The sequence below is a fragment of the Empidonax traillii genome, unplaced genomic scaffold (assembly GCF_003031625.1).
Source record: "Empidonax traillii isolate 1590-97213 ecotype Southwest subspecies unplaced genomic scaffold, ASM303162v1 scaffold372:size565953, whole genome shotgun sequence".
Classification (NCBI taxonomy): Eukaryota; Metazoa; Chordata; class Aves; order Passeriformes; family Tyrannidae; genus Empidonax; species Empidonax traillii.
The window spans coordinates 418775-440618 of record NW_020955565.1 but is presented as its reverse complement, the minus strand read 5'-3'; the positions used below and the strand labels follow the sequence as shown (position 1 = coordinate 440618).

Below are 21844 nucleotides of genomic sequence, written 5' to 3'. Positions count from 1 at the left end.
TCAGTCCCTGCAGTCCAGCACTTTCCTTGCACCCTCCCAGGCACTGGGGAGAGAAGACAGATTGAAAACTGCAGAAACAGCACGAGATATTTAGATGCACAAATAAAAACTCTGCTCTTTTTAAGACAGATTTTTTTTCCCTGGAAGTTCACAGATATACAGCCATGAGCATATGTCCCCTCTCTTTTGGAACAATTTTTTGCAGGGTTCAGCGTGATTCTGGACTGAGCACAGCGAGGTCAGTGTGAGTGCCCTGCTGAACTCGGATTCCACCTACCTGAATTTTGCACTTGGCTTCCACGAGCTGCAGTTTGGTCTGTGCAAGTTCCAGCTCCATCTCTCTCAGCTGCTTCTTCAGTGCATCCTTCTCATCATCTATTTCAATGCCTTTGTTGTCCGTGCTTACAGGAGGCACCTTCAGAGCCCCCTCCTTGCTGAAAATCTCACTGCAGTGTTTGCAGGCCATCACTTTACCCTGGAATACCCAGAAAGCCCATTCTTAATACACGTGACAGGAGCTGTTGTACTTCTTGGAAGAGCCTTTTTTGTGTCAGACTGCCTCCATCTCAAACTATCTAATACTGCTGTTTTCCTATTTGGCACGAAAAGAATTTGAGAAGTTCACAAACAATTTCCAGGGTATGTTAACCACTATAAAAATTCCTAAAATCCACCTACCACACTCTGTCTACACACAGAGACTTTGCTCCTACGTTAGAATTCCTCTTGCTACCCAAGCTTTGTAACATTTTGCAGTGTTTTGTCAGCACAAAAAGGAGAGTAAATTAAACTCTGGGCAGATTAAAAAGCTGGCCTGGCTCACACAAACTAGAACAGGATATTGAGTTATTTCAGCAGGTTATAGGAACATCGATCCTAGAATTATTTTATTTATGTTCTTAGCAATAACATAAAAAAAGTCCCTAAAAAGCAACAAATCCAGTTCAGGTTCAGTACTAAAGAAAGATCGAGAATCTACAGCAGAGGGAAAACGACTCTGCCTCCTCAGCAGTGACAGAGCAGACAGATGGAATTGTTACCTGCTCAGGAAATGCTCACCTCTTACACAGATGTTCCTGGTAAGGGGTTTAGAGAAGGGAGAGGAACCCTATGGAAATTCTGGGGATGGCCCAAGCTGTGCCATCTGATTTAATTACTTAAGCCAATTCTGCTTAAATTACAGAAACCCAAATATAAACCTTGTCCAATCTGGCCAATTCCAACCCTTCCACTGAGCACACTGGAAAACCAACACGTGTTTCTTTTCTAGAGAGTCTTTCTTTCCCACCAGTTTTATCAAAACATCCAAATAAATACTCTTTTCTCTACATTTTTACAGAAAAAAAAAAAAAGCCAAGTATTACATGCACTTCAACCTGAGAGTCTCACCCTGTCTGATATAAAGAGCTGTGAAAGGAAATAACCCTTCTCCTTGTTTAAATCTGCTGAAAAATGCACGTGGGGCTACTGAACTTTTTACTTCGGTTCCCATTTTGTCCTGTATCCCAACACATCCCGGATTGCAGATGCCTCGTTCTCACCTTCACCACTTCCAGTTCATCCTTACTGGCTGCCTGTTGTTTTTCCAGCCTGGTGCTCAGCTGGGAACAGATCTGGAACAGAGAAAAGCAGCCTCTTATCTCAAGTTCACTGGACTCAAATAGAACCTGTGCTTTGTAACAGTGATTTTTTGATAGAAAAATGCATTTCTTAAATTCTGCCTCACTCAGGGATGTGCATCCCCCCTAACAAGTCTGATCATGGTAAAAAAACAGCAGCATTCAAAAAAACCCCTGAACACAGAGACTGAGACATTTTGTGGATGAACTGGTTTATGATGTTTTTGCTGCACTGTCACCAAGTACAGACACATTCACCCAACAGCACAAAAATTAGCTGAGAGACAGGTTATTCCTGACTGCCTAATTGGGAGACTATTAGGAAAACCACAAAAATATTTATGACAAATTACAAGGTTGCTCTCTGACAGCCTGAGAGGCAGGGGAGCTTATTTAAAGGATGAGATCTGCAGTGCTGAAAATGCAGCTCCTGGGACAGGCTGAAAGCAGAAATACAAGAAAGACCCTCTGAACGGTACCTGTTTATACTCTGCAATAATGGCTGTGGTTTTCTTGATCTCAGATTCCGCCTTCTCCAGCTGCTTCCTGAAGACTTCCTTCAGCTAGGAAGGGAAGGACAGAAGTTACCCAGTGCACTGACAGAAGCTCTCAGAATGCATCAGCAGATTGTTCTCTCTGTGTCTCGCTGTGTTTACAGCAGCTCTACAGCTGCTTCTCACCAAACTCCAGTGTCTTTATTTAGTTTTATTTAGGTTTAGCCAGTATAAAAATCCTTACAATATCAATGACAACCAAAAGTCTACACTGTGACCCCTTATCCCTGCTCAGAGAGTTCTCCTGTAGCTTAATAATTCCCTCTGTGTTGAATGGTAAAAGAGCAAAAATAAAATCAGGGTATCCCTTTTGAAACCTACACATTAAGACACACAGGATTACCAAACTAAGACTGAATATTTTGCAAATGAATGTGAGGACAGGTCTAGTCAGCAAAATTCTCCCAGCCCTCATCCCTGCTCTGCTGTTGGTTCCAGCTTCAGGCAGGAACACTTTATTTCAGCAATCCAGCAGCTGAATCCAGAACAGACTCTTACAAGGCAACAGCTCCTCCAGCTCCTCATGTAGATAATTAAAAGAGGTCTGATCTCCTTGACTGCGATTGCTCACTGCCAGTGACAATGACTGCTAAATCCTGGGAAGACGATAAGCTATGGAAAACTAAACATTCACAGATCAAGTAAAGGAAAACACCGAAGAAAAAAACTACCCTGGCACTACAAACTTTTAATTGCAACTGCATTTTGAAGACAAAATCCCTTCTGCAATTGCTACACATCCACACTTTTCCGCATATCCTTCTGATTGCATTTCCCAGCTCAGTGGGAAAAAGCTGGAGAATGCCTTACCTGAGCAGTTTCCTCCTCCTGCTTCCGTTTCTCTTCCTCAGTCTCCACCAGCTTCTGTTTGGTCAGGAGAAGTTCCTTGTTCAAAACATCCGCTTTGTCTTCAGCCTAAAATCAGAGACACGGGTGTAACTCAGATCTTATCTGTGCCGGTACAAACCCACTGGGATATACAGCTCAGAACTACTGCAGATTCAGGTCCTAGCATTGCCTTTTCCTGCCCTGTGGAATCTGGGAAACTGTGCACAAGGACCCTTTGGCCAAGTGTTTTCCTGTGCCCACACAGGCACAGATACTCTGTCCTAAGCAGGGAAAACAGGTGCCTGTAAAAACTTTGGTGCCTGCACTGCACCCTACAAAGTGTTCAGGCAAAGACAAGTGTAGGACAAACAGGACCACCAGATAAATTGTTTATCAGTGCACACAAGTATTACATGGAGAAACCTGACGCTGTGTGTGCACCGGGGAATAGGAATTTTCTCCTTTCTTGGAAGGGCTGAGCTTATGGTGACACACACTGGGAATGCCTCACTGCTGTGAGCACTGTCCTCACCCATCACCAGCAGAGAAATGAATTTCCCAGTGTCTGGATACATTGTGTTGCCCTCCCCAGCTGGGAGATACACGGGGCACCTCACCACTGCTCCTGTTCAAAAACTAGGTGCAGGACAGGTAATAGCTGCAGTCAAATAATACTGAGTTTGCTGAAAATCCAAGAGGGAAAAGGGCACTGGAAACAAGAAGTAACCGTACAGGACTTGTCTACAAGCTGCAGTTTGGTTTTCCACCACTGCTGGTGGTATCAGCTTATCTTTCTGCCACAGTGCTCATTATTAATGAGGGTGTTGGTGGTGACTGTGGGCAGCAGGAGCAGCTCCACCAGGGCCACAGCTGAAGAGGTGGACTGAGGATCCCTGCACGGCTCATGGGAGAAAGGAAAACAAGCACTGCAAGAACGGAAAATCGATGAGCTTGACATCTTAGAACTAAAGAACTCGGGGATTACAAGGGTATTTCTGATGAAAGACCTGTTCTCAGATATGCTTTGAAGGAACTGCAAATCCTTCCTCCTTTCATGTGCTCATTCCGGTTTCTCCAAGCACCTGCAGTGGTGTTTGGTGTCCTGTCCTTGCAGATGAGGAGTGCAGCAGCACAAAGCTTTTCCTGCAGTGCCTGGGAATGGAGGCAGGGGGTGGGAAAACTTCATGGAGCCACTCTTGTCTACAGAAACACTGGGAAAGTGTGGGAGAACAAGGAACAGGACTGGCACAAGGACGTGCTCGGCAGCCTTGCCGTGACACTTGAGGAGAACAAGCACGGGCAGCAGCAGATAGACATAAAGCTGCTCCCCGGACAGCTGGAATTCCCAGGATGACAGAGCTCCTCAGCACAGGGCTTGGGGCCTCCACTCGAGCCTGCCTGCTCCATCATGCAGAGCCCATCTCTGTGCTCACCCAGACAGCTCACAATTTCAGAATCCCACGGATCCAAATCAGCAGAGCCCAACTGTCCAGGATCTGCCTAAGCAGAGACACAGCCTGCACAACTGTGGTCAACGGTGTTTACAGTTCTGAGGTTAGATAAAGCAAGCCAAAATACCTGTGGGAAATCCAACTGAGAGGCCCTTGCAGGCAAAGATTTTACATTATAAAAGGCACCACAGCAAGGGGCTAATCACAAGATGTGGTGGAGTCTGACCCTCCTTATTTAGTACCTAACAACAGCTGTCACAGCATGTATCAATACTACATAAAACACCTCAGAAAGAGAGGGCTGAATGTGGAGTTCTCTGAAAACCATCTCTGAGGCAAAGGGCTCTGAACGCTGCTGCCCTCCACGTTCCTGTCCTCACTGGGAACAAGAGCAGTTATCAACAACCACACAGGAGCCATTCTCATTTTTGGTGCCATGCCACCTCATTATCTCTGAGCTTTGTTGGCTGTACTAAAACTGCTGTGAAAAACAGACCCAGGTAGACATTTTGCAAGGCAACATCCCTTGAAATGAGTCTTTCAAGGAGTATGTGATGCCTTTTTCAAGGAAATGTTCATTCTGTGGTATCTGCCTAAAGTTTATGGCTTACATTTTCTAAGCAGTCCCCAGCAGAGGAGGTGCAGTGTGGGGCCAGACACCACTGAATGTGGAAATCCAGCTGACTGCAGCTAGGAGTGAGGCTGGCAGGAAAATAAAGGCACAAAAAATTACACTTTCAGTGCTGTTCTGCTCTCAGTGGAGCACAAAGCTGAGCTCCTAAAGCTGGTGCTGGCCAGCCTGATCTGGGGCCCCTCTGTGTGAGCATCACCTGGTCCAGGTCATTCCGTAAGGCGATCTTGCTGGTGACGAGCTCGTGGGCGAGGTCATCGTTCTCCTGCTCCAGCCTCATGCTCGCTTCTTGGAGCCTGCGGTTCTCCCTCTGCCGAAAGAGAGGAACAGCCAGGAGGGCGAGTTAATCCTCATCGACACGGCAGAGCAATGAACGAGTGAACTGTGTGCGCAAAACACCGGCAAGGCAAGAGTGCACATTCAGACAGGGCTGCTGCTCTGGAAACAACAGTGAGTTAAGCCAGCAGTGCAGATGCCGCTATTCCACTTACATCCCAATGGTCTGTGTCGCCAGGTGACAGACACACTGATCGTAGCGTTTCCCTGTCAAAAGTACACACAGCCCTCTCCACAAAAGCACTCGGTTTCTGCTTGCTCATCATCTGAAGAAATCAGGCAGATAAAATCCCACCCAGCAGCAGAGAACAGGGACCAATTAAGAGCTACTCATAATGTTTCCAATCGGAAGCAGAAAGCTGTCCTGCTCCACTTTACAAAACTCTGTCTGCAGGGATCCATAAAAATAGTCCATTTTGTAGATGATAATGGTGCCAACTTCCCATCTCCTGTGGAACCGGCAGAGCACAGCGTTTAGCAGGGAAGTCCCTACAGCTCCTATATCCTGTACTGCCATTTGTGCCCTTCCCTGTAACCCACACCAGTGACACCAGTGTGTGTTGGACAGGAAACCTGCTGGGCCACAGTGCCAGGGGCAGAGGGGAGCTCAGCCCCGAGCACGGGACAATGAGGGGAACACCAAACAGAGAACTCCAGGCCCTCCCTGCCCACTCCACACCGGCAGAGACAGCTCCCTGGAGCACCAGCCACCCAAGGGAAGTGCACAGGGGATGGTAATTCACAATAACAAGAACAGTGATTCATGTGTTTGAAAAATCAGCCTCAGTGACTGTTTTCCTAGGGCTGAGAAACAGAACCATATTCAAAAGATGCCTGTGGGTCAGTGGACTCCCAGGGGTCCAACACCAAACTCTCATCCTCATCTTCAGAACAACACAGCCAGATGGGACGGACAGAGGTGCCCTCCCCAAAAGGGTTTTAAGAGAGGAAAACCTGTGCTGGCCTTCAGTGACACAATGGCTGTGGATCTTCCACACCAGCATAGGCTGCACAGGGCATCTGTGCCCTACGGAAAGTCAAAGTAAAACACCACGTTCATATGGAACAACCACCTCCACACTGAGATTTCAAAAAGGACCTCTTCTCACTTGAGAGGTAAGTTATGTTCTCCATGACAAAACAATAGAAGTCAGTATCTATCAGCACTTTAGACAAAAACATTTCCAAGAGTTGTTCAGTGAACACGTTCCTACAAAATGTGATTTCTTGCACAAGCACATTATTCACCTGTTTTCACTTCCTCCTGCCTACCAGCTATGCTCAGATATTTTTTCTCTCCAAACTCACCACCATGAAACTGCAATTTTCATTTCTGTTGCAAGCAGGTTTTGCACGCTTGTCTTAAACAGAAACAGGACAAGTAGAGCTCTAAGAGGATGCTTAAAAAGGTCTCTTCTGTGTGGGAACTTCCTCTGTGGCAGGAAGCAGAACCTCTACAAATTCTCTCTCCCTAATGTGACCCTATTGTGCAACTAGACCAGGCACTGCCCTGTACAGGAAAGTAAGTTTGTTTCCTTTCCAAAAGATCGTACTTTGAATAACTTGTTTTGTACAGAAACTGTAAGTAAAATGCTTTTGTCTTAGCACAGTTAAGATAACCACTGCTAAAAGACACACAACTTGGGGGATCTTTCTTATTTTAATTGCACTGTAGCCTGCATGGGACAGGGAATTTTTAAAAGTAAAACTCTTCTCTAAGGATAAAATGAACTTTAGAGCGTAAAACCAAATTGCAGTCAATCACCATCATCATCATCATCTCTAACATGCCTTTCCCCCTGTATTCTGTTCAGACCACCTTAGAAATGCTGATTTTTATAGACAGCAGGCAGCTGTGAGACCTGGCTTCACCTAAAACCTGGGAGCAGATGAGGGCAGTGCTGCTGCAGGTGCTGCACCGGTGCCTCTCCGTAGGGACGGTGCTGAGGAGGAAAAAGCAGCAAACACTTAAGACTTTCACAAAACAACCCAGTTGGCTTTAACATTTCTGCTGTGCCTTTGCCAAAAGCTTCAGTGTCTGCAAAGCAAGCTGCAGTGTGAAGTTTGAGAGTTCCTGCTTTGCGCTGGCAGACAAGTGTGTAAGCAAGCTCGGTGCTGGAAATGCGCTATCCTCCTCTTACACGAGAAGGCAAAGATCTCTTACCTTGGGCATCCGGTCAATAGCCAGGAGATGCTTTTAGCCCGGTCACCATACCCTTACTGAGAGCCCAGCTGAGAGCCTCTCACAGGGCCACCTTTACTCTCCCTCCACCCAGGGCAGAATGCCCGATGAGATGGTTTGTCTTTTCCAGCTCCTCCCCCCAGATCTAGCAGTGAAAAACTGCCTCCTTCCTCAGGAGGAAACTCTTAGTCTGCCTCCCTCTAAATAAAACCTAATGTGACGCAGTAAAGACAGAAACAGCAAATAGTGCTTTTCACGTGCAGCAAACTATTTGCAATGGCTCTGAAATATTGACAGGGTTTTATGAAATACGCTCGCAAGGACAAGAAGTTCAACAGATGGAGCTGGTTCGTTAGAGCAGGACTCACATCCCAGGCAGCATCTGTGACCTGGCATCAGCCAACTCGTCAGACCTGCTAGTTGTCCCTGCTGTAAACACACAGCTTCCTGCCTCTTCTCTCCACACCACTAAATTACTGACTGTGACAACCATTTCCTTCTCCTCAACATTGCTGGGTTTCTACCATCCATAAAATAAGAGATCCCTCTTTCCCAAATTCCTCCTCCTGGTTACAAAAAAAGGTGGCTGGTGAGCTCTGGTTAACTGTTAAAAGGAGGATACTGCATTTCCAAAGAGGACAAACACCGCTGATAGACACACAAACACAAATAAACTTACCTCCTGCAAAGTCACAGACCAAATACTGCTCTCAACCATTGGTGTAAAGACAGTGGAAACAGGATATAACACAAGGTTTAATACCAACAAAAAAAAGTTGCTGGTTCTTCAGTGGGATTTTGGTTGTGAGTTTTAGAGAGGATGTACTCCAGCTCCCATCACACGCTGGATGGAAGGAAAGAATGAGGCACACTTGAAAGCAAGGCTCAGCTCAGGAAGACTGAAGGCTGAACTCCACCCTCTGCTCCCTTCCAGCCTGAACCGAGGAGCAATTCCTGAGGAGATTAGTGGTGATGATGCATCCTCTCTGAGCTGTACTCAAGTGGGGTGGAACGAGTCACCAACCTCCTTAAGCAATTCCGCCTCTGATGAGCAACGCCCTGTGCTGGCTTTGGCTGGGGTAGAGTTAATTTTCTTCACAGTGGCTGGCAGGGCTGTGGTTTGGATCTGTGCTGGAAACAGTGCTGATGGGATGGAGATGGTGCTGTTACTGCCGAGCAGGGCTTGCACAGAGTCAAGGCCTCTTCTGCTTCTCATACCTCCCCACCAGCTTCTTCCTAAACCCAGTAGAAAGGGCTCTTGGCTGTGGAGGAGCTCTGCAGGAAAACCCTCTGGAGCTCCATCTGGAAACCCCACAGGCTCTTACAGCAACCCATCCAGGAAAACCTGCCATGGGAAGCCACACAGAGGCTCCTGGAGGTGGCTGTGTTTTCTGTTTGGTGACTCTGGAGCAGCATCCCCCAAAGTGCCTCAGCACATTTGGTTTTTGGAAACCACAACGTCCCACACATCAAGAGCCGTCGTGTTTTTCCTGGTGATGTTAACATTCAGTTACCATGACTGAATGAAAATGAGCAGTGAATTAATTTTTGCTTCCACTTCAGACACACCAAAGGCTGTTACATCCAAATTACACATTTATTCACACACACAACTTCTCTGTTGCACAACGAGGTCCACAGAGGAAAAGGCACAACAGAACAGCAGGGTCTGCTTGCAAAACTCCAGCCCTTCTTCTCTTTATTTTAAATCAAGTCCCAAGCTCAGTTCTGGAAGTTTCCCATCAAGTGAACCCAAACCCTGTTACGTGAGGTGTTCTCAAACACAGAAAAAACCCACCATAATATTTAGAAAAATATCCATCTAAACTATATTACTACTTTTTCTCTACATACAACTCACTTTTCTTCCTGGCTTCTGTAGGCAATTAGTAATTTATTTTAACCAAAAGTCATGAGATCCGGTGACAAACAGCAATTTAGAACACATTTCCCTTTTGCACCTTTTAAAAATCTGACAAAAATGTGGTAATTTCTTAAAAGCAATGGAAAATAAAGTGAAAAGATGTCCATAAAAAACACACACTTTTCCTAAATAATACTTGTAAATACATCAGGAAACAAACACCAAAAATAACACACTCTTTAATACTGTTCTTTTGGTAAGTCAAATCACAGTCAACACATAAAAGCCAAGCTGGGCAGGAACTCTTGTGCGTGTAACAGCTCACGGGAGCGGATGAATTGAACATGTTGAGCCAACCTGACCGGTCCTGGTGGGCCCACCTGCCAACCCAGCCCATGTCCCTCTCTCCACGGACCATCAAGGCCTTCATTTCCTCCCTGTCTTACTCAGACATCCTCCCCCACTGCAGCTCACAAGGGCCCTCATCTCTGAGGTCCTGACAAACCTCTGTTGGCAACAAAAACTGTGCCACGCTGCAAACAACAAACCCTCTACAAACTACGGCTGAAAACTATCAACAAACTGAGAACTCGCTTCCTTCTCCAGGAATGTTCCGCTGGGACCTCCACTCCAGCCATCCCATCCGTGAAAGGTCCTCCTGCCAGGCAGCAAACCAAGCCCTTGTTTTGTTCTGGGAAGGGAAACTGTGACACTTGCAAGGCTGCAGGGCCGTGGGGCACAGCCCACGCAGGGGGAGCCACAGCAGGGCCGTGCTCAGGGGCAGGGCTTTTGTCCCCTCCCAAAGCAAGCCCAGCCCTGCCCTGGTGCTGCCCCCGTGGGCTGCAGAGCACTCACTGCGGGGACAGCAAACAGCAAGGCTGGCTCTCCACCTGCTGCCTGGGAGGGGTTTCTTGCTGCCCTTCAGAAAGGTCAATTCCTACCAACCTCGGCCTGACACAGGCAGAAAATCTTAACAAGCCAGACAAGGAACAAAGAACACGTACAAGCCTTTTTCCATCAACTGAAGAATGCGTCTGAACTTTGAACTCAACTAACCAGTCATGGGGACTCTCTGATGGCAGCACTGCTAAGAGGATCAGACCCAATCCAGCTTAATAAAAAAATCCACAGTGAGTTTCGGAAGTGCAAGCCAAAACCCTGGGCTCAGTGATCTTGGCTGTGACAGCGACTCACAGCGACAGTGGCCCAAGAGTCACTTTCTATATCCTCTTTGGCAGCTTGGGATAATGTTCTTCACTGCTCATCACCCATAATTAACTAGTTAATATGCTTCCACAGAGCTTTAAAGAACCTTATTTGTTCTCTAAGCATTATTTTAATTCCACAGTACTATAAGTGAACCACTGAAAAAAAAATACTTAGAAGTTAATCAGCAGCAAGTTGTGGTTTTTCCCTAAATAGGCCATGCTTCCTATTGGCTCTTGGCTACTACAGCTATCCCAAGTCTCACAAACAATAAAACTACACTCTTTGACAGCAAAAAAAAATACACTTAAAATATAATTTTTCACAGATAAATGCCTTTTAAAAGAGGAGTCAGTTTGACCTTCTCTGTACCTGTAAGTCACATTTATGAAGTAAGGCACAGTCTCTCACTGCAGATTTCCATACTTTGGTGTTCTGAACATGGTGCTCTTTCCTTACATTCACAGACCACTGGAATAAGATTATTCCCCACTCCACACTCCTGGCAGACTCTGTACCAACTGCAATGTCACTTAACAAACTAAGGCACAAGGAGGAACAGCAGGCAAACAGTCCAGGGCTGTGTAAGCAGTGTCAGTTCCCAGGGATCCTCATCTCTGGCAGCTCCACCAGGAGAAAACTGCCCTGCTCAAACTAGGGTGAGCAAGGAGCGGATCCCAAACACTCAGTGCAGGCTGTGCCCAGGGGCAGAGCATCCAGCACACAAAACCTACGGCAAGAGATTCACTGGCAAGACAAGCAAAGCTAATCCAAAATTAAAGAACCGTTCTCTTCTGGTGAACTAGTGAGCTGTCAGTATTACCAACTGAACCTGTATTCCTCTGCTGCCCTAAAGCAGGATCTCCATCACTGCTAATTCTGCTGCAGCAGTGCCAGGGCCCCCCAGGGAGCTCTGGGTGCCACCTCACCAGGCATTATCTTAACAACAAACTGCTAACACTGGGTATGAACAGGAGTGAACGACAAGGAACACGTCAGCCAAGGAAGAGTTCATCTTCCAAAGTCTCTGAGGATGCCACTGCACACAGCTTGTGCTAGAACAATGTGTATTTTCTCCTTTCTGTATCTGTAGCTGAGAATCCCCCTTTGTTTCTGCGGCTCATGGAGATCTCCCATAACACTGCAACAGCAGGAGAGTTACCTACAAACATATAAACTGAAAGAAGAAAAATATTACATGTGGCTACTTGCAGATGTCTTAAGAGTTACAAAATTGTGACTGAAATACTCCTGGGAAAAAAGCCTTTAAGTCCAAGTGTTCACAGTGCCTGTTCAGGAAAGGGGCTGAGTCTCACCTGGCCCTGCACTTCCCTAAGGTCTGCAGCAGCACCCCCTGGGAGGTGAGTGTGGCACACACCCCTCTGTTCAGCCCCTGGCACCAGGTCACTGCATGGGATCTGCCAGTGGAACAGGCTCCCGAGAGCATCTCCTACCTTGTATCTGTCCATAGGATCTTCCTGCTGCAGCTGACTCTCTCGCATGGTTTGGTACTCTCTCTCATATTTCTTCAGCTTTTTCGTTGGCACCTGTGGAATAGGTTTGGGAAACATGCATTTAGAGATTAGAGGAACACCGGAAAGGCTGTCTGAAAGCTCTCCTTGCCAACAGGAAACTGAGGAAGTGCTGGAAAGCTGCTGCTGAATGAAGTCTCTCCCCGCTGCCCACCCCCCCTACGCAGCAAACCGTGTCAAACACTTACCAATACAGCTCACATCGACAGAACCCTTTCTGTGCCCACTGCTGCTAATTACTCGAACATTTAAAGGGAAACAAGAGCAAAGTACACACATTTTAAGAAGAGTAACAAGAAAAAAAAAAAAGAGATGAACAACAGGAGTGGGAGAACAGGGAGGAAGAAAACACAGTTTGATATGCACAATTCACCAAAACAATGCCTTAGCAAGAAAGCTGTTAAAAGTGAGAGGAGGAGAAAGGAGTGCTCGTACAAAAGGACTGGACAATTCCCTGGGGCAGATCCAAGTAATGGTTTTTATTGCTGGAGAGCAGTAATGTCTAAATTACAGCCTGTGACCAATGCCCTGGTGGAGTCTGGCACCAGAGCCCTCCTAGGCACAGGTGGAGACACTGCAGGGAAACAGGGAGGTGGCTCTGAGAGACCACAAACAAATCCAGTGAGCAGCCATGCAGAGAGGTCAGATCCCAGGCTGCCTGGTCCAGGGAAAACACCACTTCCACTTCAAGCATGGCACAGAGAGAACCTGAGTTCTGTTAAGCAGGGCATGGGGATCCTCTGCTTTCACATCACCTTTTAGTTGGGTGGGCAGAGCTCTGAGAGCAATCCCATCTCTGCCTGGGCACCCTGGACAGCATTACCTGAACACCTGCTGGCAGTGGGGGAGATCCCTAACACCATGTAGCACCAGGGCTGTGAGCACAGGCTTTCCCTGGATCTGTTATGCAGTTATCTGTTCCTCTTGCCTGCATTGATCGTGTTCAGCTGCCTCCTGGTGTGAGGACATGCCACTGTCACCTTCCCTTAAGGTAAAAAACTAATGGCAATGGGCAGAGAGACGATTTGGTGTTGTTTAGCTCCTTGCTCTGCAGTGCAGGGAGGGACCAAAGCAAGTGCTTGGTGTTGCTGCAGAGGGAGGTGGAGGTGGCAAATGGGAAAGCTGTGATCTGCAAAGCACAGTGCACAGGGAGCACTAATAAATCAGCACCAACTCCCACAATTCCCGAGGGAATCTGAAAGCAAAGAGAAGAGGGCAGAGATAAAATCATGAAGGTCTTTGGGCAAACACACAAGAAAATTCCACCGTGAAATGAGAATGACCAAATCAAAGATGCCTTTCTACATCTCAGCTGAACAACACTCCCAACTCAGCCCTGCCAGCTTCGTCTCAGCTGCAACCTGGAACTGTCGAGGCTACTTCAACAGCCAAGGCTAAGGAATCATCTCACAGCAGCGCTCTAAATGAAGCGAGCCCATCACACATCTGAAGCCTGATCCATCCTCTCCTTCCACCAGGCTTCCTTGGCTCTCATTCAGAGAGGCAGATCAAGGCTCCCAGGCTGGGGTGTTCTGAGGACACCCTCCAAACCCAGTTCTCCGGTGCCTCTGCGCAGTTTGGTGCTCCCATGTGCACCCAGCAGGAAATAAAGAGAAATACAAGGCAGACATTGTGGAGCAGCACGGCCAAAAGGCTCAGCACAGGTGTAAATTAGAAGATGAGCTGTTCAATCAAAGATTTTCCTGATTCTTGGTGCTTTTCATTGAAACCTTTAAAGTGCACATAAGAACTAGGTCTCACTATAGGGGGAGAGAAACAAGCCTCCCATCCACACAGCCACGAGGATGCTTCAGTAAATCCCATCATGTTTAGGGACAGGAGATGTAAGACAGGCTTCTTGTGTGTGTGCAAAAGGAGAAAGAATGGAAAGCAAAGGTAAGAACTGCCCAGTGCCAGCCCTTTACCCCCCATGGTTCAGTGAGCAGTGCTGCTCACCTCAGCCTGGCCCTGGATGGTGGGGACGGCCTCCAGTGACCCTCCAACAGCCCCACCCTTACAGCTGCCTGCAGCAGCACCCCCAACTGCTTGTGAACAAAAAATCCTGCTTCCCTCCATGCTCCACAAGATACAGACAAAGTACAGCCAAAACTCTAGCACCTTTTTAAACGTTAACTTTCTACCCTGCCAGAGAGCAGCCTGATTTCTCTGGTTTCACCTTGTATTCTCTCTCAAGATGAGGCACAATTTCACTCACACCGAGTCTCTCTGGCACTCCATAATCTGCCTCAAGAGCACCACAAATTGATACGAACAGGTCACATCCCAAACCGTGTGATGAGCAGGGGAGAACAACAAACCTCAGCTGCCTCGTTTAACTCTGCTCCCCACTGTCTTCAGCTGGGAGCGGATCAGGAAAAGGGTGAGAGCATCAGGTGAGACACAGAAACAGTCTCCATGCTCCCTGAGATGATATAGTGACTGATGCATCTTAGCAGCCGTTTATGCTACAACCTTGTCTTGACTGGGAAGCAGCACCTAAATACAGTGAAAGTCTATCTTAAGGGGCTGGGGGGATGAATTCCTATTAGAAACCAGCCCATATTAATCCACTTACAAGACACAAACTGGAACAGGTATGCTTAAGAACGTTGGCAGGGCCTGTGCTTCACTGTTGTTGTCTATTCAGCCACATTACTCAGAGGAGTTTGATAATTTATTACAGCACTTTCTTCTTCTGAGTATACACTAATAAATGGAAAAAAAAAATTTAAAAGCCCATTTCCATATTCCTCAATTTAATTCCCCGGAACAGTTTGTGAATTCAACAAGGGACTTCTCAGTAAGCCCTTTCATAAGTAAGTGCACAGTGCTAGCTATGCTTCAGTCTTCATGGACTGATCCTGCACAAAGTGCTCATAAATTCCCTGTAAAAGCTTCTGCAATATTGATTTTTTTCTTTCTTCAGCACCAAGGGGTATATTGGCTCAAACTGATGGTTATCAAATTTAGAAGACTCTTATGGTTTATAAACATTGCTCATCAGTTTATCTCAATATCTTATCTCACCGACTCATTTTATTTTTATTGTCTTCAAGCATAAAATGACGTTACAGCGAGTTGGACGTGGGGAAGGAGCCACGTGGAGAATCTTAATAAAACATCCACACAGAAGAACTGAACAAGCAGAACCTCCTTCTGAAAAACCCAGAGGCACCGAACGCTCCAAGGACTCACTGCAGCCAGGTGAGAAACAAAACCACTTTGTCTTCAGCTGCCCCTGTTCACACAGGGCTGGAGAGATTTGCTTCACCTCCTCGGGCACCCCTGGGCACTGGGCATAGGCATCTGCTCCATGAGCCCTGCCCCTCACTCCCATTCCTTTGGCTGTTCCCAGGCAGCTCAGCCTGACCCTGCTGGATTCATCACTCACACACCTCTGGCTCCTTCCTCCCCAGCGCTCGGAGGAGGCACTTATCATTCTGTTCATTTGACAGCCAAGGAAATGGGAGCAGAGCTGTAAAGTGATTTCCTGAACATACTGCAGACAGCCAGAGGCTGATCCAGACAGCGAAATCCTATTACCTGATTTCTGATTGCCAGCACTGCCACAATGCCAGACTGAGCAGGGTCTCTCTTTCCCAGCCTCCCACTCCTTTTCTCTATCTAGCACAGCATAAACACTTCAAAGAAACATTGTCCCACCACACTAACAACGCAGCCAGTATTCTGTGATCTCCCCACTCTTGACATTGTCCTCTCTAGTTCTTGCCTCGACATGGAAGGAAAAAAAAGAACAAAGCAATTAAGAAAGTGTGCAGTGCTTTCCTTTCCCGTTCCTCGAAGCAGGTGATGCAATTTTCTGTTTCACTGCTGATGGACTTGCTTGGTGTTTCAAGCTGAGGTGAGGGTCCTGTGCCCCTCCAAAAGCGAGACTCCTCAGCTTGCTTTGGGCGAGCCCTGACAGTGACCACTGGCTGCAGCCCAGCCTCCCTTTTATCCATCCACCACGCACATCCCAGGCTGGGATCCTCCCGAGGAGCCCAGACTCTTCCCGCTGCTGCCCAGCAGCCCCATGGCCAAGCAGAGGTGCTGCCTGGGGGCCCAGCTCAGCCCCTGCTCACAGCCAGGAGCACGGGCTGCAGGAGCCTCTCACAAAGCCACGGCCCCTCCTGAGGGCACTGCAGTTATACTGGTGTGTACTTAACTCTCTGCACCTCGTGATTTAAAACAGTATCAAAGGCGAGCTGATTTCAAACTGATGCTTGGTTGTGTGTCAGTGAGGCCTGTGAGCTTTACACAGAACCTCAGCAGAGTGCTGACAGAAAACTTCCCATCACACACATCGCCTCAGTTCACACTCAGATGATACCAGTTTGTTCTAGTTAATACTTCATCTTTAAAATACAACTACATCAGGTTCGAGGAAGGAAACAGCTCTATTTTAAGCAATACAGCTCTATTTAAACACTTGATTAGGCCAAATGAAGGCTTTAATGTAACAATTACAGGTGAAGAAAGTGATGCAGTGCTCTACTGGTCTGTGCAGTCATTGCTATGGACAACTCTATTTTGTCCTTTCCTTAAAATGTGGCTGTCAAAAGTATCCTGCCACCTCTGTCACTGGGAGGAAGACTCAGAAGTGGATAAGCCACTCACTGTTCTTTTGGGAGGATGCAGCAACCAAAAAGAAAGAACAAACTCACAGTAACATGTTGACACAACAGACCCGTCTCTTGGATCAGTCCACAAAGGGGGTCAGTGCGATGTCGTATTCAGCTCTTATGCAATACCATGTGAACAGCTGTATCTCCAAGGAGATCTTAGCCACAAGCACGAAATCTGAGAGGAAAGAGGGAAACTCATAATTTCTCACAAAATTCTTTGTGCTGGGTAGGAAGGAAATTCACAGGCTGGAGCACAGCCTGAAGAATTCCCGTTCCTCTGTTTGACCCTGTGCAGGGAAGGGCTCTCTGACACCAGGCTGGTTCACCACAGGTTTGAAATGCAGTGGTCGAGCCCCATCAGTGCTTCACCAACCTGCAGCATCCCATTCAGGCACCCCCACTGCACCCCACACCATGCAGCTCATTCAATACCAGCTCACCCCTGGTTTTGGGGCACAACAGAAGCCCCGACTGTCAGGTGCTATTTTACCATCTCAGCCGTAAGGAAGGAGATGTTCCCCGAATCCCTCGGAAGCCTGTTCTGTGCTGTGCTGGAGAGATCTGCTGCTGACCCTGTGCCTGTGTGAGTGCTGCTGCAGAACAGCATCTCTCCACCTCGTGTCTCGAAACAGAACTGACAGCAATGCTCTTTTTACATCAGGAAAGCAACTCCACCCTGGCCCACCTGAGAGCATCCCTTCCTTCCTTCTGCAAGCCAGCTCGGTAGGTTTAACAATTCCTGAAGAGAGCCTTTGGGATAACACAAATCCAACCTGAAAGCTGGCTGGAGGCAAAGGAAACCAGCTTTGCTGTGAATTTTTATTTTTACTTCATTCTTCCACATCAGCCCATTATAAAAATATCTCAGTTGCAAATGAGACACCCACAGAAATTTACAAGAACAAGGGAAAGACAGGTTGCAAAATTTCCTGAGCACCTGCACCATTTGCTGTGATTCAGAAGTGCAGTGGCAGAGTCAGTGACGCTGGATCATTTCCAACACCAGATCCTTTTGTCAGATTCTGATCTCTGCCACGTATTTCCATTCACCTAAACCCGCTGAACCAGGCCTAACACATTATTCTTCCCTAGCCCTGCTGTTTAAATATCTGCTTAGTTAGGCTCAGTTAGCAAAACAGTTAAAAGGGTGAGCTGAGACCAGGAGATATTCAGGAAGCACCACTGTACAGCGATCCTGCAGCAACACAGGCAAAGAGAATGGAATTTGGGCTCCCTGAACTGTAACTGCAAACACTGATGTGCACCTGGACCACAGTGCTCATGGCTGAGAGGCTGCAGGGACACCTGCAGCTAAAAATAAGGGTCAAGGAAAGGGTGTTCTGCCTGTGGCAGAGATGCTTCAAAACATTCCTTTTCAGATCCCCAGACTGCCTTTCTGCATTCAGAAATTCACTTTCGCTTTGAGATATGGGGGGTTTATTATCCACTTCAACTCTTACTTGTTTTAGCAAGGAAGAGACACCCTGAGTGGCTGAAAAGCAGTGCCTGGAAATGGCTGATTACCTTCTGTACTGGCAGCTGATGTCTCACAGCCCCCCCCAGCCACAGGAGCTTCCTCTCACGTACAGATAAGGGCTGCAGCACAGACACACACGGGCAAGGAGCAGCCAGATCCACCCTGCCAGCCAGCACACACTCTGCATCTCAATGGTCAGCAGCAGCACTGTGCTGAAGGCTACCACCATCAGAGACATTCTGAGGGGAAAATACCTGTGTGCAGGTCAGTTTTGTTATCCAACATAACTTGAACAGTGCCTGAACGAGATCTCCGCTACCAGAGACTGTCTGGGCCAAATGAGACCACCTGTATATCCCCCCAGCCACAACGAGGATCAGATGAAGGGGGCAGTGACAGTGCCCAGCCAGCTGGGACAAGGCCCTGCTCTGGGTAACACAGTTCCTGTGGGCAGCAGGGGTTTTTCCAGCACAGGATTTATTCAGTGGTTTGTTCCTCACAACAGAACAGCTCCAGGGGGTTCTGTGTGTCTCTCACACACACACGTTCTGACACACAGCGTTTGGTGCTGAAGGGTTTCTGTGTCTCCTTGGTGACTGTGCAAAATTCAAGGTGCACATCACTCACCCTGATTTCCATCTAACCCACAGCCCCAAGAGTTTCAGAGCTTGGCTCGTGTTTCTCAGCACATCGCAGCAAGATGAGAGAAGGGCGAGCAGGAAGACAAGCACAGCCTTCACCACCATCCCCGAGACAGCAGGATCAGACATTCAGGACAAAGTCCCCAGGGGTTTCTTGCATCACTGAGCAGAGAAACAGCCTCTCCCAGCTACACAGTGTTAGGGTTTGCTCCCAATCCTGGAACTACCGCAGACCTGTCTCACAGTTGCCAACACAAGGCCAGCAACGGATTGGTAACCAGGTTCAAACTGTTGGTTTACCAAGGCTGTGAGACCCGTCACAGTCAACATTTTCAGTCCACAGCTTTCAGCTCATAAACCCCTGGCTCAATATGTCATCCAAAACCTGCCACAAGGCTGGTGAAAACAGCTGACTGCCAGACTAGATTCCAGCTCTTCTGAGTGACCAAACCATGTCTTGTCCCTGTCATATTCCATATGCCCAGCATGAAAAACCATCTCCTTCCTGAGATGCAGGACGGGTCCTGGATCACAACTCTGAACCATATGCCAGGTAAGCAAAGAACCTCACATAGGGTTCTGCCCTATTTGCACTGTTCACCCATTCCAGTGTTCCTCTGGAAGTGCAGCCAGAGTGTGGACAGTCTGTGTGCTCATTCTTGCCCACACACTCGGCTTCTGTGGTCTCCAAGGTAATGGACAAATAAATGCAGCCTCCTACTCCTACCTTGATATCAGAACTCCGGGTTACTTTGGTAACTCCACCTCGGAGCCAAAGCACAACTCCCCGAGCATTGTCTTGGCACAGCTTAACGCTCTGCTCCAAAACAAACCATCTGGATTGTTCTGGAAAGCCACAGCTTTACAGGATCAGCATCCCCAGCATTCCAGTCAACAGGAGGCTGGTTGCTGGTGAGCTCGTGTTGACACAGGTAGGAGGAAGCAATAAAGCAAAAAATGTGCGTGTTAAACAGTGCATGAAAGCACAAGCTGAACACAGTACAAACCGCTGAAATACATCTTCCAGCTTCAGCAAACAAATTCTTCTGAGAATTGGGTTCAAAAAGAATGAAAACAGTTGTAGGCAATGAGGACAGAATGTTTGTAACTAACACATTCACCTTCATCTTCTTGGAATCAAGACAATGGACTTCTATGAAGAGATAAATTACCTTTTCATTTAGTTTCAGTATTCCTGTCAAAAGTCCATGAATGAACTGGCCATATATGACCAATAATGTATAGAAACTTATTTCAAGTTCCTTCTCCCAGATGGGCTTGTAATAGTGACAGAAACAGAGGCTGAGTTTCTGAACTGCCCAGAGAAATTTGCATTGATTTTCCTGAAATTCTTTTTAATAAGAAATCGAGGAAGCTCCAAAATGTTCTTCTTTTGAATGTTTAAAAATTCTGTTCTTATTTAAAAAATATCTGCTTGAGACATTGATTTAATAATTCTTTCTTGATCCAATGACAATAAAGAGGCAGCAAGAAGAACTGCTTTTAGACATGAATAAAAAAGTAAAATACAGGAAAATATACAGGGTATTAATTAGGAGCAAATAAAGCAGTAATTAGAACTAAATGCAGAAGAAAAAAAAAAAGTTCCAATTCTTTCTTGAGTTCCATTAGGCTGGCAGAGATTATAAGCATATGGAAAAGAAGAGGATCCCTAAGTGTTGCTCATATGCATTAATAATTAGAGCTCATAAGTAGTTCTGATTCAGATGAGTCATTACTGTCCAGAGAACAGCTCAGCTCTGTCGGAAATCAGGTGCAGGTTTTTATGCACAGCAGAAGCACGGACAGAAATAGCAGAGGAGATCTCTGGTCCACTCATGTTTGTTTTTAATAAATCCCTAAAACAGCAGAGACTCCTCAGAGCAGAAGGAAACCCTGCATTGCCAACGTTTAGGCACCACCAATCAACCCATCTGGCTGACTTTGGTTGGTGAGCTGAGACCAGGAACCCACACAAACGCCCTGCAGAGCTGAGAAAGACCCAGCTGATGAACTGGTTCCACACCAGCATCATTTTATAAACTGTAGGTCCCATTGTATTCCTTATCTACAGGTCTGATTAATGAAAGTAGCTTTACAGTTACAAGGGTCTTCTCTAGCACTGGTTTCACTGCCACATGAGAGATTTATTTTCCTAAACATCCCCCCCCCCCCCCCCAGGAGTATCTGGCAGCCATAAACATGAATTAAAAAGCTCAGGAAATGGGTCAAAAAGCCATTGACAAAGGGAATCATTATTCAATGACATCTTTCATTTCTGGTTAATGACATTCTGGGTGTCTTCTGGGACTCATCAAAGAAGCAGCTCTATCAAACACTACATCAGAGGCCTGGAAGTGAAAGACACAGTCCTGCTAATGGGATATGGGGATGACACACGGAGAGAGAGAGCAGTGAAGAACAGGAAGAACCAGAAGCTGCACACATACATATGTGAATTCCTGGAAACAGCCTCCTCCATGGAAACACACCACTGTGCCAACTCCAGAACAAATGCCCTCAGGACTTAACTACAGCATGGAGCAGTAGTTCTCCAGCTGGGGTGGAATCCCATGAAGAGATGGGATCAGTCCCAAGGATTTGGGACTTCTCCAAAAATTTGGCAACTTGTGTGCTCTCTGGGAAGCGTGTGCTGGGAAAGCAGCCTGCCCTCGGCTGGGCTCTTCCTCCCAGCCCTCTCCCTCTCACCTCACTGTTCGATGGCAAGCTGACCCAAATAATCCTGCAGGAATATGCTCATCCCATTATTTTCAAACACGGGGATTGTATCAGCACTGCCCCCCAAGCAGCTGCATCAGCACCGCTCAGGAGGCCACGCAGAGCAGTGTGGGACTGGGAATAAACACTGGCACAGGGAGAAGGGCAGGGAACAACACA

At 47.1% G+C, this 21844-nt stretch overlaps 1 protein-coding gene across 11 annotated transcripts in view; it reads right to left on the bottom strand.

The window, feature by feature from the left end:
• The window catches only part of RABGAP1L (RAB GTPase activating protein 1 like), a 201773-nt gene that overhangs the window by 564 nt on the left and 179365 nt on the right, over positions 1-21844 (bottom strand). For 9 of the 11 annotated variants that reach the window (XM_027892846.1, XM_027892847.1, XM_027892849.1 and 6 more), the window contains 6 exons: positions 12126-12218; positions 5283-5393; positions 2984-3088; positions 2099-2182; positions 1542-1613; positions 278-475 (listed from right to left, as the gene is read on the bottom strand). In XM_027892846.1, the coding sequence (XP_027748647.1) occupies positions 278-475; positions 1542-1613; positions 2099-2182; positions 2984-3088; positions 5283-5393; positions 12126-12218 (663 nt within the window). Of the gene's footprint in view, positions 1-277; positions 476-1541; positions 1614-2098; positions 2183-2746; positions 2760-2983; positions 3089-5282; positions 5394-7583; positions 8639-11405; positions 11849-12125; positions 12219-21844 lie in introns of those variants that run through there. The other 2 variants (XM_027892854.1, XR_003572253.1) reach the window with 2 other exon arrangements.